This window comes from Talpa occidentalis, unplaced genomic scaffold (genome assembly GCF_014898055.3).
Source record: "Talpa occidentalis isolate TD23 unplaced genomic scaffold, MPIMG_talOcc4v2.1, whole genome shotgun sequence".
Classification (NCBI taxonomy): Eukaryota; Metazoa; Chordata; class Mammalia; order Eulipotyphla; family Talpidae; genus Talpa; species Talpa occidentalis.
The window spans coordinates 29934741-29955951 of NW_026555331.1; the positions used below are offsets into that span (position 1 = coordinate 29934741).

General features: G+C 41.5%; 1 protein-coding gene across 1 annotated transcript in view; it reads right to left on the bottom strand.

Annotated features, from left to right (window-relative positions):
* The window catches only part of GRHL2 (grainyhead like transcription factor 2), a 130426-nt gene that overhangs the window by 22102 nt on the left and 87113 nt on the right, over positions 1 to 21211 (bottom strand). The window contains 4 exon segments of the mRNA XM_037503160.2: positions 6867 to 6898; positions 11883 to 12022; positions 12807 to 12894; positions 16304 to 16462. Coding sequence (XP_037359057.2) covers positions 6867 to 6898; positions 11883 to 12022; positions 12807 to 12894; positions 16304 to 16462 — 419 coding nt within the window.

The window sequence follows — 21211 nt, forward strand, 5'->3', positions numbered from 1 at the left end:
GCCAAGAAGTTTGCATGCACATGGTACGTGTGCAGTGACTATTAATTGGAGGGAGGGGGGAGAGAAGCATGGAAAGGGAAAAAAAGGGAGGTTGAATGATTACATTAAATTGAATGAATACAATAAAGTAAGATAGTGAGCTGACTAGTCAACAGATAGAGTAGAAATGAAAACTGAAAGAAAGTAAATACCAACCTGAAACTAAAATGTAATCAATTTCAAAAGCGATTACAAAATAAAAACAAGGAGTAAGCAACACACACCACCAGAGAATTCTTTGCCAAAGAAAAAATATGTCATGATTTTACTGACAACCCCAAATTTTATACATGATGCAGATTTGAGTATTACTGAGTGGATTTTTAAATGCAATATCAAAAAATAAAACATAAAAGTATACATCTAAAAAGGGGGGGACTTCTTACAACTGCATGTCATCTACAATTATCTCAAAATAAAAGTTTACTTGAAAGCATAATTTAAAAATTATGCATAATTAAAGCATAATTTAAAGGTAACATTGTGGTAATCGCTTAATGTAATATTTCTTCCCAATGTTATGAGAATCAGTATTTGTGGCTGAGGATAACATTTCAGGGGGCAATCTCACATATATAAATTTCAAAAGTCCTACATCTCAACTTGGGTGACAATGGAAGAGAGCTGCCCTGGTAAACAATGTGAGCTGGCACAAAAAGCAACCTTAGTAATGAGTAAGACACTGATGTCAAAGACAAATTGTGAAACTTTTGAATGAAAGTATTTCCAAAAGTGTGACATTTTTTAATTATTTGATGGGTTTTAAATCTATGTTTAATTAAATTAACAATGTAAGGACTAGTAGATCATTGACTTTTGTGATATGCATAAAGGTTTACCTGTTGGTAAGCATTGGGTCCAACTGGTAGAGTTGGAGATTTTATGTTTTCATCTCCTCCTTGAGAAAATGCCCTATATTTTTAATCATTACCTTCACGCATTTGTAAGAAGACATAACCCTCCATATTGTACATCTCACGGTTTGCTTAGTACCCATGAGAACCTTGGCTCACTAAGAAATTGTTCCTTTAAGAGAAATAATACTTAAGTCTAGAGCAATTTTATGTTACACCAAACACAGAGTGATGGCTTTTTAGGTTTAATATTATGTTGATCACATGCACTCACTGTTGATTGGTTAATCATCTCTAGCTTTCCCAAAGAGTATTGAATTCTAACCAAAGTGTTGGCCCTCCTGGAAGATGACCCTCCAGGGTGACCTCTTTTATTCAGGAACACTGCAATCAAGCTCATGGTTTGGACTGGCAGCTTCTACAGGACCAACGCTCCTATAAGAGAAAAAACAGGACCCGCTCTCTACTGGAGTCACCCAGAACATGAAGAGTGAAGTCATTTTGTGGAGGTGACTCAGAATAGGATGCAAAAAACCTACATACTTGTCTTATTCACTGTTTGCCTTCTCCTGACTTTTTTTCTCTTAAACCCTCGATCTTTGAGGAAGTTATACAGAGTAACCCTAAGGGAGACAGTGGGGTGTGTTTAAGGAGCAGCAAGGGGATTAGAAAGATTATGAGTGAGAGTTGAGGTCTGAGGATCCCAAGCAGCATCCATAATGATGACAAGATCTGGGAGGGAAACCAATGTCCTCCAGTCCCAGGGACAATCACAACTGCTGAAGATTCCTGTGCCCCCAAATGCAATACGGATGCCACATTGCTGCTAGGTGTGAAGGGACCTCACATAGGCTGGAAGTGGGAGCACACTAATGGGAAAGTGTGGACAGAAGATGGAGGCAGGGAAGGTTTTCCAGAAACTAGAGGTCAGATAGAAATGGAGACCCGATCCTCAGAAATAATGGAGTTTAAATTTCTCACTCCCTATGGTTCACATTTGCATATCAATTTACACATTATTTCAGAGGGGTTAATCCTTTCCTCTTCCCCTTAAGAGCCATTTATGAAATCCTGGCTAAGGGCCCACTCTTTACGGAAAATTCTGTTTGGCTTGTGCTTTCTATTCTTCTTCGTCCTCTCGCCATGTCTCAATTCAGTGTCATCTATGCAGGCCCAAAAAGCAATAGCTATGATTTTTTTTTTTTAAAGCACTTTGCTTATCAATCTTTATAACTATCAGATAGGTATTATTTGCTATTTATTTATTTATTTATTTATTTAATGAGATTCTTTTTTTTTTTTTTTTTTAAGATTTATTTATTTATTTATACAAGCACTGGGTACAGTCAGAAGCGCGGGAGGGTGAAAGAATTCGCCAGAGCCAGAGCGGGGAGCAGAGCAGGCAGAAGGACCGAAGTACACTGCTGAGGGGAGCAGCGGGCGGCAGGAGAGGTCTGCGCGCCATGTGGGACCCTCCTGCGGTGGCCGGGGAGCAGCCAGGCATGGAACTGGCGCTGCAGAGGCTGGGGCCAACTTCGCAACCCTGCACTCAACCGCTGCGCCACCGGGGAGGCCCTATTTGCTATTTTTTAAATAAGTAAATAGAGGCTCCAAATGGTTGCTATGTTAAGTTACAGAGCTTGTAAGGTCAAGGCTAGATTCAGATCCTGATTGACTGGCTCCCAAGCAGTGGTTCTCAGACATGGCTGCCCATTAGAATCAACTGGCAGCTTTAATTTTTTTTATTTTTTTGTTTTTTGTTTTTGTTTGTTTTCAGGAAACTTGATTTGCCTTGAGAGATAGCAGCAAGTAGTCCCGCCAAGAGACAGGAGCCTGTTTAAATGATCTGTGAAGGCGGTCAACTAAATGCTGATAGAATCCAATGTCTCATTCTGAGGAATGACTCTGGTCTCCAAGCCTGCAGGAGTCTAGACTGGTTTTGACATTGCCCCCCAGGAGCAGAGCAGCCAGTATCCCTTCCTCTCAAATATTTATCTGTGTTATTACTCGATATTATGGACAGTAAAATGAAAAAAAAAATAAATTAGCTGTTTCCGTCTTTCAACATTTTTTTTCTGTCTTGATAAAACCATAGTCCTTTTTTGGTCAATACATGAATGAAGATTCACGTAAATCATTAACCGGGAGGGTTTTTTTTCCCAACATTTTTGAGTGTGTTTTATTTTATTTTATTTTATTTTTTAATTTATTTATTTATTTATACAAGCACTGGGTAGAGTTAGAAGCGCGGGAGGGTGAGAGAATTCACCAGAGCCAGAGCGGGGAACAGAGCAGGCAGAAGGACCGAAGTACACTGCTGAGGGGAGCAGCGGGCGGCAGGAGAGGTCTGCGCGCCATGTGGGACCCTCCTCCGCTGGCCGGGGAGCTGCAGGGGCCGCGGGCAGCTTCGCAACCCGGTGCTCAACCACTGCGCCACCGGGGAGGCCCATTAACTGGGAGTTTTTGGTGTTCATCCATATTTTTTAATTGCATCAAATATCTAACTTTTTTTACCTTATCCAGATGTTATTTATTTATTTATTTATTTATTTATTTATTTATTTAAACCCCCCTGCTTGAGGTGCACCCACACCAATTAAATCAAAATTCCCAGGGCCAGTACCTATACTGAGTATTTTTTAACTCCCCAGGTAATTCCAAGTACAGTACGAGAACTGCCACTGGGAACCGATGTCCGAAGTCATAACCATTGTGTCCCACCTACAAAACAAAACCGCATGGGTCTGTCGATCCCCAAGGTTAGCACTAGAAGTTACCCCAAATATTTGCTTTATCTTTAGACAAGGAGGCGGAAACAGGGTTCTGTTTTTGTTGTTGTGCAGCTTAGCTACATGGCTGATGATTGCTCCCACCACCTCCTCTTCCCTTCCTCTAGCGCCCTCTTCAAGTGCATTCAGCATTGCTGGCATTGTGGGCTGCAAGCTCCTCCACTTGTGAAGGGGTCATTGTCTGACCACTGCTCTGGCTTTGGAGCCGCTGGGAGGAGAGCTCTTATTGGCCTGTGCTGGGCTGTCTCCTCCAGCTGGTGGCTGAGTGAGGGATGCTCTCAGACAAGCAGATGCTTTGCTGATCTGCCTGCAGGAGGGTGAAGGGCTGGGGAGAGAGCAGCCCTGCTGGAAGCCGCGCAGCTTCCAGAGCAGGCGGGGCCCTCCAGTCAGATGAATATACACAGCAGCCTTAGGTCTGACGCGTCACTCCAGCTAGCTACACTCATGGGGCTTGTCACAGTCAGGGTCCCCCACTCGAGGAGGTGAGCCCAGGGGGTGCCTTCTTGAAGGTGAGAAAGCTAACACAGCAAGGGCTTACCTCTAATGTCTCCTTGGCAGCCCGAGATCAAGAGTCAAGAGAGTTAGGCAGCACATAGGAAGGCTGGAAGCCAGTGTGGGGAATGGGGGAGTAAGGGAGGAGCAGACAGACACAGATTCAAATCCTGCTCATATCACTTAGCAGTCATGTGACTTAGAACAACTCTCTGAACCTCTTGAAACTTCAGTTTCCTCTTGACAAAATAGAGGTAGTTAAGCATCTTCTTAATGAGAGATTTGGGAGAATTCAATAAAATACATCTAAAGCACTTAGACAGTACCTAGTCAAGGGAATCAGTAGATGTTACCAATTAATTTTACACACAACAGTAGCCAAGCACTCGCTAAATATTCACTCTGAGGCTCCAAGGCTACTCTGATCATTCAAGGGAACGCTCATTACAAGATGAGAAAGAGTAAGGGACTGACTCCCCAGGCCTCATGACTGTGCAAAACAAAGGGTAATTCTTGGAGAGAGGCCAGGCTGAAAGAAGTGGGTCAGCTGGCCCCCCAAATGTGGTCCACTTGCAAGAAAGGATGGTTTAGACTGAGTCCCATTCACAAGGGAAGGAGCATTTGGGTCTCAGGTGCTTCTCACACATAATGCAATGTTTTCCCACAAGGGATCTTAAAGGTCATTATCTACAAAATCCTGATTTTACAATTGAGGGACAGACCCAGAGTTCGGGAGGCTCTGCAGACCAAAGCCTCACAGTATAAGCAGCTGTCTAGGAGGAGAACTTAGACTCTGAGCAGAGAGCCAACATTCTCCATGACGCCACACTCTCCCTTGTAAAATATGTGAAACACATTAGAATTGATAGTGCTAATCATTTGTTTCTTCCAGTCACTGGAAATATATCACCTATGTGCCAAGATAAAAAGCACAATCTAACTAGGTACTGGAAAAATTTAGAACCCAGGATTTCAAGGTCAGAGATCCTGCATGAGGATCTGCTCCTAACCAGCTGAGGAATAACTTGAGATTGTCTGTTCCTCAGGACAGAGGGTGGCACACTTTTTATGGAAAGGGCCAGCTGAGTATCTGTTGAGACATTCCAGGCTATCCAGTGTCTTCCGCAGTGACTCAACCCTCCTATTGCAGCGCCAAGGCAGCCATGAATGGCCTTGCATTCCAATAAATTATTGCATTCCAATAAAACCTACTTATGGACACTTGAATATCACATCATTTTCAAATATCATGCACTATTATTCCTTTTTTGGATTTTTTCCACCATTTCAAAAATTTGTAGACAGCGCAAAAACAAGTGGTAGACCTGGTTTGGTCCTTAAACTGTGGTTTGCCGACCTCTGAAGATGAACACGGTAATATCTGCTTCACTTACTTCTCCTTGAGATGTCTTACACCTAAGGTTATTAATTATATAGGAATTGGTGAAGTTCTGGTTTGACTATAGCTTAGGAAAAAATGATTTAGAGATTTTTCTTAAAGATATGTAATACAAACCATGATTTTAAGTTCTATGCATGTAATGCAACATAGATATTAAAAAATGAATATCATTATTGATTACTTTAAGAGAAATACAGCATCCTGGTCATAAGAAGAAATTACCTCAACATAATCACCAACTCATGTTGTTCAGAACATATGTCTATCTCTGAGAGTGAATTTTAAGGAGACGACTAACACATCTGGTGGTATTCCCTGGAGGGGAATCAAGCTGTTGAGAAGTAAACCCATGTTTTACTAAGAACAAAGAATTTGCAAAGAAGAAGGGATGTTTGAATGAGCAAGAAAAAATAGAGCAGAATTAAAGCCAATTGGGAAAAGTCAAAATGAGGTAAATATCAGCTGAATAGACAAAATAACATTGAGAGCTGGAACTGTCCAGCAGGGCAATAAAATATCTCACACCCAATGAGAATATTCAGAGTATTCCCATCACTGGGAATATTCAAGTGTAAGCTGAGTGGCTACTCATCAAGGACATTATATAGATACTACACTGCCTGGGAGACACTGTCAGCTAAATGACCTGGAAGGTTTCATTTCAGTTCTAAAATTCTAGGTGTCTATAAGAAAAGTGAGAGGATAGAGACCAGAGCACTTTCTTGTGCACTTGATGTGGAAGACAGTGGAAGCTACAGTGACCCTAAGTGAACTACTTAGGGTCTCTTCCCTATACTGAGGACAGTGGAAAGGCGCTCAGCCCTCCCAGCTCCTATTCAGACCAGCCTCACCAGTCGCCCACTGGGCTCTCATCCCAGAGTGAGGGCTTGCAGAGGTCTGTGCAGGTGGCCCACACAATACTGGCAGTAGGGCAAGCTGTCTCCTGAGCTCCTGCCTCAAGCGCAGCTTGATCTTGTGCTGGGGCCAGAGATTTCAGTAACCGCATTAGCAGTGCAAAGGTGGAATCGAAGAGATGTGTCAATTACAAAAACAGCTTGTTACTCAAAGGCAGATCAGAGGAAGAGGAGAGGGCGGAGAGACGCTTGGAAGGAATATGGTGTTCCCCCAGCCTAACCCCACACAGTGCCCAGGATCAAGCCTTTCCCAGCTCTGGGGCTGGAGCTGAGAGGGAGGTTCTATACCCTGCCCACCAGCACCTAGTGCTTAAGGAGCCATTTTCTCTGACATGAACAGACTTAGGGTTTTAAGTGAAAGAACTGAGTGTCTTACCCTTCTCGTTCATCATCCGTGTTGTAATACACCTGTGGGACAAAACAAAAGACTTGCTGTAGATCAGAGACAAGAAATGGAAATATATTTCATGATGCACAGACTTTCCTAAGGCATTACACGCATTACATTGTCTCTTAAAAAAGACAAAAAATAAATCTGTTTAACATGCTCTCTCTCCCTCTGCCTCTCTGTGTGTGCATGTGTGTGTGTTGTGTAAGGATGACAAATTTAACTTCCTGTTTTCCTCAGTTAATTCTTCCATTTTAATGAAATAAAATTGGAAATCTGATTATTCCTAGCTAAAATCAATCCGATCACATTACAATAGTCCTCAACCAAATCTTGCTTTTGACAGGCAGGAGGTATTTTAGCAGGAGATATTTAGAGACACTCATTGTTTTGAAAGGCTCTGGAGCAGGAGCTGTGACTAACTAATCCCATTCTCTAGGCACTGCTTTGGTAAGGAGAGGGAGGGCAGAAGGACCCACCGGCAGTGTGGCAGCAACCCCAGCCTCTATTTCCCAATGGTTCTGGTTACTTTGGCATCCATAACCACAGGAATTTAAGTCGGCCTGAAATGTCTTCAGGCTAGGAAAGATCTTCAGCTCTAGAAGGTCTTCCTGGCCAGAGAAAGACCTCTGAGGACAGACTTCTTTAGGTGGTCAGGATGATAGCAGGCAGAGTCAGAATTAAAGAAATTATAAGCTTATGTAATTGTAAGGAAAATCCAGAGAGGATCTGCTAGGTAGGTAGTCCTCTTGGCTCATTATTAACTGCTAAATAATATTAAATAATGGTGGGCTTTCATGAGCTTCTCTGTGTGCTTCAGGGTTATTTTCATTTGATTGAAAAACAATATTCAAGTTAGTACTAGACATTTGTATAGTAACTTCAAAAGTCACTTCTGGTTCTAGTAAATATCATCACTGTCCTTGCTCCCGTCACCTGGGAGAGAAACACTTGTGTCTAAACCAACACTCCACACACTTTCTCAAAAACTCTTGGCCTTTCTGGGGTGTTGCCAGGCCCAGACTTAGTTATACAACAACTCTGGTTACCTGGAACTCTTAGGAAATGAGTCATTCTACTCATTAGCTCGGATCTCCATGGCGAACTTTTTCTCGTTAAATTCTTTTCTGTCTATTGTTGTATTGTTCACGTGGTTTCTTGAACGATGAAGGTAAGGCGTTTCCTCCTTCACACCCCACTGCATATTGGAGCATCTGTCCCTGTGATGTACTAGAAATGGGGGTGTCCATTTAGACGCACACAGTGACCCATCTAAGTGAGGGAGCCTGGACCACACGACTGCAATTTTTGGGAAGAGTTCCTGAAGATGGTCTGGGGGTTGTTGGCCTCCTTAAAAGTAACAAAATGCATCTGCCCTGCCTGACGACATGGCAGGGTAATGGGCAGTTCTCCGCCAAGCTGGTAGATGAGCCAAAGATGGACTCAGCTTCCTTGAAGTGTCCTCCTACCCTCCTGCCTGGCCTGCACTGGTCCCATCACTGGCCTTGCTCTGTCACTTCTCTTGCTCTCACCTAATGACTCACTCTCCCCTCCTTATAGACTGTAGGGTTTCCTGAATGGATTTAATTTTCAGAGAGTGTTTCTCAAGCTTTAGCATGTGTAACAAATAAACGGAGACCTTCTCATAGATGCAAATGCCTAGGACCTGCTTCAGAGGTTTTAATTGGAAAGACCTAGAATAAAATTTGGGAGCCTGACTCTGACCAGGAACTCTGTGATTTGGGAGATGATTGCTTACAGACCACCACTGGGGAGACTGTTCTTGAGGCCTGAGGGAGGAGCAGCACCCCCATGGGGTTCAGGTGCCTTGAAGAAGGCTGCTATCTGCCAAATACACATTGTCCAAAATGATGATGTGTCTGCAGCCCACAATGTCTCCTGGCTTCCCTTCCTCATGTGTTTTTTATTTTTAAGATTTATTTATTTATTTATTTATTTATTTATTTATACAAGCACTGGGTATAGTCAGAAGGGCGGGAGGGTGAGAGAATTCACCAGAGCCAGAGCGGGGAGCAGAGCAGGCAGAAGGACCGAAGGACACTGGTGAGGGGAGCAGCGGGTGGCAGGAGAGGTCTGCGCGCCATGCGGCACTCTCCTCCGGTGGCCAGGGAGCAGCTGGGGATCGAACCGGCACTGCAGAGGCTGAGGGCAGCTTCACAACCCAGCGCTCAACCGCTGCACCACTGGGGAGGCCTCTCATGTGTTTTTAAAGGGCTTCCAGACAAAAGCCATGGTGACTCTCAAGCTGTAAGGTGAGGAGGGGGAGACAGAAGATCTCTGTAGCACCTGCATATAGGACTCATTCCCTCATAGCTGTTTCTTAAAGCTGCCTGATGAATATTCCAGTCCATATGTGAGCCAGTGAGATTAAGGGTGAAAGAAACACTCATGAGTTGACAGTGAAAATCCCCCCTGCCCAGACTGTGTCCTTGAGCCACAAACCATTCCATACCACAGCTGATGTGCTTGGCGACTCGAGTGCCCACTGACTGTGAGAACTAGAGGGTGCCAGCTGTGCAACTGTGCAGAGCTCGACGTGGCTGATTCTAGCAAGGCAGTGGGTACTAATTCACACCCCTGTGTGCCTTCCTTTCCTTCCCTTCCCCTCACCCCCCACTAACAGTGAAACTGGCCCATCTTTTTATCTGCCACTGCTGGCTCTTGTTTTGCCTGTCAGAGTTGGCCAACTCTTGCCCCTGCCCATTTCTCATGTCATGGTACTGCCTGCATCTGGTCCTATTTCCCAGGGTTCTAGCTCTCCTCAGAAAAGGCAGTCTTTAAAGTCCAAGCCAGCCCCTGTAGGTGCTCCTCCCCTTTGGTCATGCAAGTTAATCAACCATAGACTAATTGCTGCAGGGCACAGGTGAGTGTGTTGCCTGGAGCTTGGGGAGGCTCCCCCATGACCCCTTGACTCTGACTCCAAGGTTATAAGGGCAACCTGAGGGCTCACAAGGGCAGCCCCCAAAAAGCAGGACTTAGCTTTACTGATGGCCAGAGGGACCCTGATTGGGCTGCTTTACAACTTCTGAAACCAACAAATTTCCCTCCTAATTCAGCCACAGGGTAGGAGCCCAGGTCAGTAGACCAAGAGGGCAAGAGAGGCCAGAACACTGACAGTCATGAGCAGCCAGGTTGGGTCACTTTTACCCTTAAGATTATTTACAGCTTTGTATATTTCAGAGAAATCTTGCCAAGAGAACAGGTCAGGCTGTCAGCTTTGACACAGAGCTGAAGCCAAGAATCAAGCCAGTAAACAATAAGAACTATTTAACTCAATTATTCCCTCTTTTCACAAGTGCTCCCTAAAATCCCATGGGGATTTCTTGGGAATTGAAAAATAAAGTGGGTGTTGGCACTCATCTCTCAATAAATATATAACATTCCTCCTTTTGTTCCCAGCAATCAAGGGAAACAAGATGGGGATATTAAATTGGTTTTTGGTGGCATGAACTCTAAGGAAAATTTAGGGTTATTTTGTTATCTCATCTCATGAACAGCAAACCAAAAGTCTTAGATGTATAACTGCTCTGTCTCATACATAATAGAAATAATACCAGGGGACAAACTATTCCCAAGAAAGAGAGAGTGAAGCCAATAATACTATCTCTTTCTAGGTTAAGGTCAATCCCAATGAATGTGTGCACATTTACAATAGAAGAAAAACTTCAGTGTGTCAATATTTCTTCAAACGGACCTTCCCTCAGAGGACTTGGGGCTTAAAAGAAAACCAATCAATGCAAGATCTACTAAAACCCAGCTGGTTTAGTAAAAGACAATAATGGCTAGTGGTGGGGAAGTAATTATTTTTTTCTTTCTTTCATGTCACTTTATCACATGAAAGAAATAATAGAGAAGATATTACAAAAAGAAAAATCATCCATCAATCATAACCCTACTCATTGAGTGTTAACATTTTTCTTGTTCCCATCAAGTTCAGGTATATGTTTATATTTGGAATCACAGTATAGAACAAATGATATTCTACTTTCTTTTACCACTAAACACTATCATGTTATCATAACTAGCTGTTATGCTGATATATAGTTTCCATAATTGTAATTTGAGTGGACACATAATATTCCATCCTCTTGAGCTAGCACAGTGAGTTAATTTTTGGATATTTATATTATTTTAATATTAGCTATTTCACTCAGATATACCTAGAAGACAAAAAAAAATTATAAAACTTGCCTACAGTCTCACTTGCCTTTTGGTGTAGGAGAATTTACCTATTCAATGAGAAATGTTGATTTACTAGGGGAAAAAGTTTTGATAGATTTTTATTTTATCAAAATATTTTTTATCTTGCAACTTTATGAAGTTTCAGGTGCAGTTCAATTTCACACCGTTAGATGGAGCTCTATTGCACCAGGCTAATGCCTCATGACAAAACAAAAAACTTTTTTTTTTTTTTTTTATAGAGGCATGTTATTTATTTATTTGTTTGTTTGTTTGTTTTTTTTTTGTTTATACATGCACTGGGTACAGTCAGAAGCACAGGAGGGTGAGAGAATTCACCAGAGCCAGAGCGGGGAGCAGAGCAGGCAGAAGGACCGAAGGACACTGCTGAGGGGAGCAGCGGGCGGCAGGAGAGGTCTGCGCGCCATGTGGGACCCTCCTCCGGTGGCCGGGGAGCAGCCGGGGATCGAACTGGCGCTGCAGAGGCCGGTTAGCTTCGCAACCCAGCGCTCAACCGCTGCGCCACCGGGGAGGCCCAAAACAAAAAACTTTTTATGCAGGTTATCAGCCTTCTTACTTTCTTCCTCTTTCATTGCTTTGTCAACACTTCACTAATATCAGCTCCCTCTCTTTTTCTTCTCAGTAAGTCAGTTTCCTCTCCTGAGACATTCCTTTCTGTAAAAATCCATTCTCTATAGGGAATGCCTGGAACGTGGGTTTTATTTTAAGATCAACACTGCCTGAAGTGATTCTATATTAAGGCTCCACCGGTCCCTCAGGTGGATGTTAGCAGGTAGGTCATACCTGTCCTGTCCTTTGCAGGTTTGCAAAGTGAACATCGGGTATGAAGAGGACCGGCTGTGAGTGTAGATCAGGCATGGTTTTGAAGTAGGTGATGTCACTCTTCTTCTGTAAAGGTATTGCCGCCAACTTCCCATCAGATGCTGGACATGAACACAAAACCAAAAAGAAGGTTATGCATGACTAAGAACTCTCAAAGCTAAGACTTACTCCTAGCTAAAGTTCATGATTTTCCCTTTTGAAGCTTTCTTTTTTTTTTTTTAAGATTTATTTATTTATACATGCAAGAGCTAGGGTATAGGCCAGAGGTGGGGGGTGGTGATAGATTCACGAGAGACAGAGTGAGGAGCAGAACAGGCAGACAGACTGAAATACATAGCAGAGGGGAGCAGCAGGTGAGTCAGGAGAGGTCTGCTGCACCATGTGGGTAGCTCCCTGGTGGGGGATTGAACTTGTGCTGCAGTGGCTGCAGACTGCTTCATAGTGCTGACACTTAACCCCTTGTGCCACCAGGGAGACCCTCTTTTGAAGCTTTCTAAATGCCATACATACAAACATAAAGTATAGACACAGACACACACACACACACACACACACACACACCCCAGGAAGAACATAGACTCCTAGTGAGCATGCTGAGGTAGCAGTCCAGCCACCTCAACCCTTGTGTCTCTCTCTACTCCCCAGAGTCCCTGTCTGGAGAAGGAAGATGTTGACACCCAGATCACAAAGTCCCAACTGACTCAAACAATCACAATCACATGATTCTATTTGATTTTGCAGGGACACTTCACCCAGTCTCCAGTGTGAGGGAAAGGCAAGCCATCCCCTGGCGCTGATACAGTTTTACCTGGTACCCACTTTTCCCCAGCAGTTTCTCCAGGGAACCTGGCCCGCTAGAGCCCACCCCTTCCCAGCAGTACTCACAGTTGTTGCACTGGGTTTGGGAGGCCTGGCCTTTGCCTTTCTTCCTGTTCTGCTTCCTCTCTTCATCTCGGATCTTTCTTTCTGCTCCCTATCAGGGAAAAGCAAACACAGTGCCTGCATGTTATCAACGCACATAAAAATACTGTCTGCACATAATTCAGGGGGACAAGAAACCAAACAGGGAGGAGTAGCGCAGTCGGCAGTCAGCTTCATTTCCAGCCTTCCCAAGGGCTGGGCTCTCGGCTTCTGAATACAGAGACCTCTCAGTAGTCTACGCTACATTTCTGACCTCTGAGTGATCCCACTTCTCTTAGATTTCCCCCTCTATTTGTACCTCGCCTATGTAAAGAACTCCAATTTTGAATCCACAGAGAAAGAACAGAACCAGTTCCCTATCCTTATGAGGACGTCAAGTGACTTTAGTGATTATAGTAAAATGTTAGTAGAAGAAACATTCCTAGTCACAGAGAGAATTAAAGTTGAATGTTAATTCCCTATAAAGCTTTTCCTTTGTTCATTGTTATGGAACTTTTGAAAATCGTTGCAGTGATGGAAATAGGATGCAGGAATACAGGAAGTACCCCTTTGTGATTCCTATGTCACTCCTGGGCAAAGGGTGACTTTGTACATACAAGTATGATGTTTGTGTTATTGTAATATTTTTGTATGCTCCTAGAAATGGTCTCATTCAACAAAATAGAAAAAAATTAGGTATATTTATTTCTTTTTTGGTCCTCTGCTCTCTTTTCATTGGCTTCTTTTGCAAATCCCATCCTGCTTAGCTAACTGACCATCACCTATCTCTTCCCTTCCTTGGCCTTTGGTGATTCTCTGATTATCTTTTCTCTCCTTGGTCCCTCCTCCCAAAATGCAGATGTTCTAGCAAAATCGTCTTTTTCATCTTGCTACAGAAGAATTCATATTTCCATGAGGCTGTGGGAAGATGATATCCAGATATATACCCCAAGCTAAACCCCTTCCCTAACTTTCAGATTAAATGCAGATTTACAGTTCCTGACTTTTATGACAGCATATTTAAGGAACCGTAAAGCATGATCTAACAGCCACCTCTAACACTTTACAAACTGTCCCCAGGTCATCACACACAGAGCTAATTTGACAATATAAAAATTAAAATCTTCTGTTATGCAAAAACAAATCTATTAAAAGGCAAATGACATATTGGTAAAAATACTTGCAATGGAATATCACACAAAATATTAAATCCTTCATATATAAATGACAATTCAAAATTTTTAAAAAGTTAATATATCAATGCTATGTTAGAAAAATGGCTAAGAGTCATGAAATAGACAATTCACAGAATGTTCTGAATTAAAACTATGAGATATGCTTTATTTATTATAGTGGTTTGTTGGTTTTTTAGAAATAAAACTAGACTGAATCCTGGCCAAGGTAGATCACAACATAATGGGGATTTATGGTGAATGAAGACATCATAAAGGAGATGACTTTCGAGCTAGTTCTAAGCTTTAGAGCTAATTCTTGAAGGAATAATTATAGCTATTACTTTCCTGGCACTGACTCTGTGCCAAGTAAGTACTAAAAGCTTGATATAAATTGGACTGGACAGTTATAACATTTAACCAGAAATTTTAAATGTTCATTTTTATGTCAAAAAAAATTTGTCATACCAAAAAGGGTAATTATTTTTATAATGCTTCACTTTGAAGTTTTTGACTGTCATTGACACCATGGAAATTCATAGCAAGAGGGAGATAAAATTAACATTTTCTTTGGAAGTCTCTTTAAGATATACTATGGGTTTATAGATTTTTGTGTCTAGGTAACAGTATTTTCAGAAACTAAAATGTTAAATGCACAGATATCATCTTATTCAATGGGTGTGACATATAAGAAAAGGTTCCCATTATTTATTTTTGGTTGGATCCATATAAGACATTTTACTCTGTATTGGTAGCTCTGTAAATATTGCTTTTAATACAGAGAGAAATTTGAAACCTTATCTACTGACAAAAAAATATAACTTCCCCAAGACAGATGCCAAGGTCAAGCAATTTTATTTCTAAATTAGTATTTTATTTTGTACTATTTCTGTTGGAATTCTTTTGGTTTCATTTTATTTCTGTTGAAAGTGTTGGTTTCAAGATTTATATATGTTCATGTCAGTTTTTAGGCAATAAAGTCACCTGCTTATTATATTACAGGCATTCTTTGATATACCAAATCGAAAGTATTAAGCTAAAATATGAAGTAACTCTCCACAGAATCTAGTTTTGGTGTCACATCTAGCGAAGAAATTTCCTGCCCAGAATGCCCAGATATCATCATGATAAACAATTCTGAGAGTATCCTAACACTCTTCAGAGAACCACAGTTTTCATTTCTAAAATTAATCTTTGACTTCACAATGACCCAGGGAAGATTTGATACATTACATTCAGATGGAGAAAGCTTCCTTGAGCATAACCTTCCAGGAATTCCTTTCCTTCCTTTGATCACTTATGACTTGAAATTTCTAGAACATATTTCTTCCATTCTTGTAAAGTGTAAGAGTCTAGCTCTTCCACAAGAGTGTAATTCACATTATTTGGTACAAATGCCAAATTTATCATTTGATAATAATTTCCCCCACCTAAATGTTCACTACGGAGTGTTAAATTTGAAAAATATGCCTAGAGATTTCCTGATTATATTGTGATCACTTTTTTCACCTCGAGTAGTAATGGCTATCTTTGTTTTTTATTTGACATAAATTTTCTCTTAAATATATTTAGGGAAATATATTTCTCTTAAATATATTTATGGCTTTAACCTATTTATAGTTGGTGAAGGTACCAACGAGGTGACTTCGAGGGGTATCTTAGTTTTTCATAATCTTCGACACTATTATCTCCAAGATTATTCCAAACAAGCATTAATAAAGAGAAAATACATATATTTTAAAAAAGAATGTGGTTTTATTTCTCAAGGTTTACCTAGTAATAATTTATAGCAATACAATTCTTATTTTTCATAAAAGATAATGGATTATTTAAATATGGATATAAAAGTACAATTAATGAATATTGAAAACCTACATCTCCACTTGAATGCATGTTGACTAATGAAGGTATTTTATAGGTGTGCGATCTACTCCAAAAAGCTCTAATGAGCTCCTTTTAGCCCCAAAGGTTACATTGATGTGTTCTGGGACAGAATCTATATCTCCAGTAAAAACTACTAATCTATCTATTATTTCAGTTATTTAAATAAACCAGACTGATAGCACAGTGCAATGTCAATCAGGCATTAAATGAGTGGTAAGAATGATTGACTAAAAAAAAAATGCAGTTGACTGATGACTCCCTAAATATCTAATTGGAATTAAGAATAAAAGATTATTACTCTCATTGTGATTGATAAGGTGCTTATTTTGACACCACAAGATAAGAGAATCTGACGAGGGAGGAAAGTCATTAAAAGTAATATCTAATAACAAGATACCTTTATGACATACTGTCATCTTTACTCACTTTGTCGCAGAAGACCTTGATCTGGCAATAAGCTCTATGAATGGGTTTATTGCTACGATTATTATAACTGTATGTATCAATCTGAATCATCAAAGGAAGTCCTTTCACCCCTTTTTGGGAAGAGAAATCTGTACTCAGGCAATTCACGGTGATGAAAATCTGAGGAAGAGAGAAAGAAAGGAAAAAGTTGACAAGTCACCATTAAAAGGATGTTTTAAAAATGTGTAAGCCTTAACTTTGAAATAAAAATACTGAACAAATCTATAAGGAAAATTGAAGGATATTAGCATCCTCTCCTATAAAAACACATTAAGCATACAAAGCAATTTATAATTACAAGTTAAAAAATTGTTTTCAGGGCCTCCCTGGTGGCGCAGCAGGTTGAGTGCAGTGCTGTGAAGCTGTCCGCAGCCTCTGCAGCACCAGTTCGATTCCCGGCCGGCCAGGGAGAGTCCCACATGGCACGGCAGACCTCTCCTGTTGTGCCTGCTGCTCCCCTCAGCAGTGTACTATTTTATTCTGTGTTATTGTGTTTGTTCTGCTCCTTGCTCTGTCTCTGGTGAATTCTCTCACCCTCCCATGCCTCTGGCCTGTACCCCAGTGCTTGTATAAATAAATGAATCTTTTAAAAAAAAATGTTTTCATATCTAGTCTTAAAACAGTGAATTAAAATTACTTTCCTTAAAGTATACCAACAAAGTCTTGGTTTTCAAATGTGCACACATTTAGTAAAACACTATCTCTTCAACCTATTAAAGCCATCACTTCTACTAGTTGCATCAATTTTTCTAACCTATGACCTATGAAATATTTTTTTAAAAAAAGCAAACTAGAGAACACCTTCCCTTTTGTATTAAAGTATAGTTATTTGTGGGCCTCCCCGGTGGCGCAGCGGTTGAGCGCTGGGTTGCGAAGCTGCCCGCGGCCTCTGCGGCGCCGGTTCGATCCCCAGCTGCTCCCCGGCCACCAGAGGAGGGTCCCACATGGCGTGCAGACCTCTCCTGCCACCCGCTGCTCCCCTCAGCAGTGTACTTCGGTCCTTCTGCCTGTTCTGCTCCCCGCTCTGGCTCTGGTGAATTCTCTCACCCTCCCGCGCTTCTGACTGTACCCAGTGCTTGTATAAACAAACAAACAAACAAAATAAATAAATAAATAAAGCATGCCTCTATAAAAAAAAAAAAAGTATAGTTATTTATTTACAAGTCTGTCTTTCTTACTTGACCATTAAGTATGAAATTTACTATTTGTGTATTACTGGCACCTATTATGAGTACCTGAAGGAGAACAGATAGTCAATAAACATTTGATGAAGGACATCCCTGCAGAAAGCGAAGAGCCCTGCCATGAGCTGCAAATGGTTATTCAAAATTTTTATTTAACTGTAAGGATTGATCTAATTCTTTTCAAACTTTGTGCTTGCAGGCTTTATACAACTAGATATCTCATTTTTAATTCTATATCTACATAAAGATCATTTTTGGTTTATTTTCATGCCCCTTACTTGACAATAAACACATTAACAAGGCACCACCTCCGCAGCCAGATGACAGGTCTTCATGATTTGCTAACTACAATGACCTTGTGCATAGCGCTAGGTGCTCTCATTTTCCCAGCCACCATCTTCAAACAAGTGCCTCAAGATGACCTTACTTTGCATATATTCATTTCATTCACTTGTTCCTTTTATTTGTTTGCTCATTCATTCATTCTATAAATATCAACACAAGCCCACAGTGGGGCAAACACAACACTACTCATTGGGGATAAGAAGGCCAGATGCCAGCCTCATGGAGCTGACGGTCCATGGGGAAGACAGATGAGTAATCCAGTACTGACCAACATGGGGTGGTCAGGGTACCCAAAGGGTGCTGTGTGCAGGGCTGGACCCCACAGAACCAGGCACTGGACTTGGAGGACATAAGGAAATACAAACCCCTCACAGACACCATGGTAAGCTCAAGGATCCTACAAATACTTGTTCATTATTAACAGTAAAGACAAAGGGTAAAGATGCAAATGCCAAGTGACTTTTTCAGACTTGTAGGAAAGACTGTGTGCCTTGCCTGATTCTCCTATTGAACTTCAAGGGTAAAAGTAGAGGCTGTCTGCTGATTCTGGAGATGCCTTAACTTCAGAGAACACTTATTCATGTCACAGATATTTTTAAATACCTACCAGATCCCTAAGTCTGTGCTGTGCACTATTCCGGATGCACTAAGTATGGTCCCTGCAGTCACAGAAGCCAGAGGTTAGAAAGGGAGAGAGATGGTGTACTAAAGATTACAATAACCTGCCCAAATACTGATCTTCAGGCTAAAAAAAAAAAAAGCATGCTTTCCTTGCAATACTTGATTTCTATTCTTATTGTTATTACTGACGTGTCCGTTCTGGGACAGAATGTACAAATACAGCTTTATGTCAGCAAGTCAAATGATCACTCGGGGGAGCTATGTAGTTGTCTACTGTTTGGGCCATGCATTGCATGCAGAAATCTTCCTGCTAGTGACTATAATTCACAGGGACCTCAACCCAGACTGTTTTATTTCCCACTCCTTCACAAAGTCTGCCTAGTACTGCAGATGCCGGAAGAGGAGAGTGTTCTGATGTGTATTTCGTAGCTACTAGGATTCACAGCTGGCTCAGTGATTTATCCTTACGTCACTCACATGGGACATGAACTCAGATGGGCAGAAAGCATTAGTAATGGTGGCTTGTCTGCACCAAGTCTCACCTAAGAGAGCTCCGAGGCAAAACTAAGGGCTGACAGGACCTATTTGGATAGGATGAAGCCACCAAATAGCAGATGCATACCAGCAATACACTACAATAAATAGATTAAATCCTGTTGGGGGAATTATGACAAAGCCATTCAGTCAGTAAATAAGGTCTTTAAATGTCAAATGAGCTATAATACACGAGATCTTATGAAGAGACACTTAGATGAAATCTTACTAAAGAGAGGTCCTTACTGGGGCCTCCCCGGTGGTGCAGCGGTTGAGCGCTGGGTTGCAAAGCTGCCCGCAGCCTCTGCAGCGCCGGTTCAATTCCCGGCCACTGGGTGAGGGTCCCACATGGCGCGCAGACCTCTCCTGCCGCCCATTGCTCGCCTCAGCAGTGTACTTCATCAGTCTGCCTGCTCTGCTCTCCGCTCTGGCTCTGGTGAATTCACTCACCCTCCCGTGCTTCTGACTGTACCCAGTGCTTATATAAATAAATAAATAAATCTTTAAAAAAAAAAAAAAAAAGAAGTCCTTGCTAAAGAGAGGCCCTTAGTAGATGCTTCAGTGGGCTCTCTTTGAATCACTACCTCCTGATTCTATAAAAAGTAAACAACACAAGACTTTGCCTTTTTTTTTACCTGGCATTGGTAGCTCCCAGAGTTATTTTAATGGACATGAATTTTATGGGAGTGTTGGTACCCCTTTCCTCTTGCCTGACTCCATAGCGAAGCACAGTTTGAGGACCCGATGGTATCAATCATAGTCTCGCTGCACTCAAAATCCAAATAGTTGAACTTTAACTGGAGTCGGGGGGGGGGGGGGGGGAGTTGGAAAGGCCTGGAAGGATATTAACTAAAACCTTGACTTGGGAACTGATAAGCATTCATTTGTTTCATCTTGCAAACCCAACCATGTCCCAGCTCCATGAACAGCAAGCAAATGTGAGAGCAAATTTCTTATAAGTTTATCTACAAAGCACTGTTTGTAAATGTGTATTATAAAAACTTAGGGAAAAGGTATGCTTTCCCCCACCAAATGTTCATCCAAATGTCAAGCACAGAAAGTTCTTTCAGCTTCAGAAGGAACCCTGATTACATAAAGAGCAAATGCCATGAGGAATTGGCCTGTCACCCAAGAATTATGAATGTTACATATGTTCTTTTTATACTTTCAAAACTTCAGTAACTTTTTTCCCTAGAATTCTGACAGTGCACAATTTACTTTTTAGAAAAATACGCATTAAACTAGGTGTATCCAGGCAAATACCAGATACAATTTTGTTACTGGTTCAAAGATTGATTTTGTAAAAAGATGATTTCTAAATGTACTGAGACCTTTCCAGAAATAGAGGAGGCAGTCTCACAACGATTGACATCTTTTTTTTTTATTTATTTATTTAATAGAGGCATGTTTTATTATTTATTTATTTGTTTTTTTTTTTTTTTTTTTTTTGTTTATACAAGCACTGGGTACAGTCAGAAGCGCGGGAGGGTGAGAGAATTCACCAGAGCCAGAGCGGGGAGCAGAGCAGGCAGAAGGACCGAAGTACACTGCTGAGGGGAGCAGCGGGCGGCAGGAGAGGGCTGCGCGCCATGCGGGACCCTCCTCCGGTGGCCGGGGAGCAGCCGGGGATCGAACCGGCGCTGCAGAGGCTGCGGGCAGATTCGCAACCCAGCGCTCAACCGCTGCGCCACCAGGGAGGCCCACGATTGACATCTTTTTAACAGTCATTTTTTTAAACATATGAATTGCAATTCCTTTTTTATAGGAATGCACCATATGTGCAATTCTTACACAAAAAGGTTGGGTTTGCCCAGGTTGTGATACCTCTCAGGTGCATAGTCTGTATATAGTTTGTGTACAGAGACAGACTGATGGGCTTCAGGATTATTACATTAAATTGATTCTTAATGCTGAAGATTTTTTGAGAGCTGGCCATGAAAACAAATGGACCTATCTTTTGAAATGTGTTAGAATTAGAAAATCAGAACATCCACTGTTTGATGGAAAGTATTGAATTTCCTCTTTAAACTATCTTACTTTGTATTTTCAAGAAGATCATTCTGATTAAATACTAGAATGCTACTTATTTCCTAAGGTCAGAACTCTAAAGAGGTCTTTTTTTTCAAGACATTGTTCATGTATTAGTCTCCAAATTACAGGGGAAGAGGACTCATCAAGAAATCAT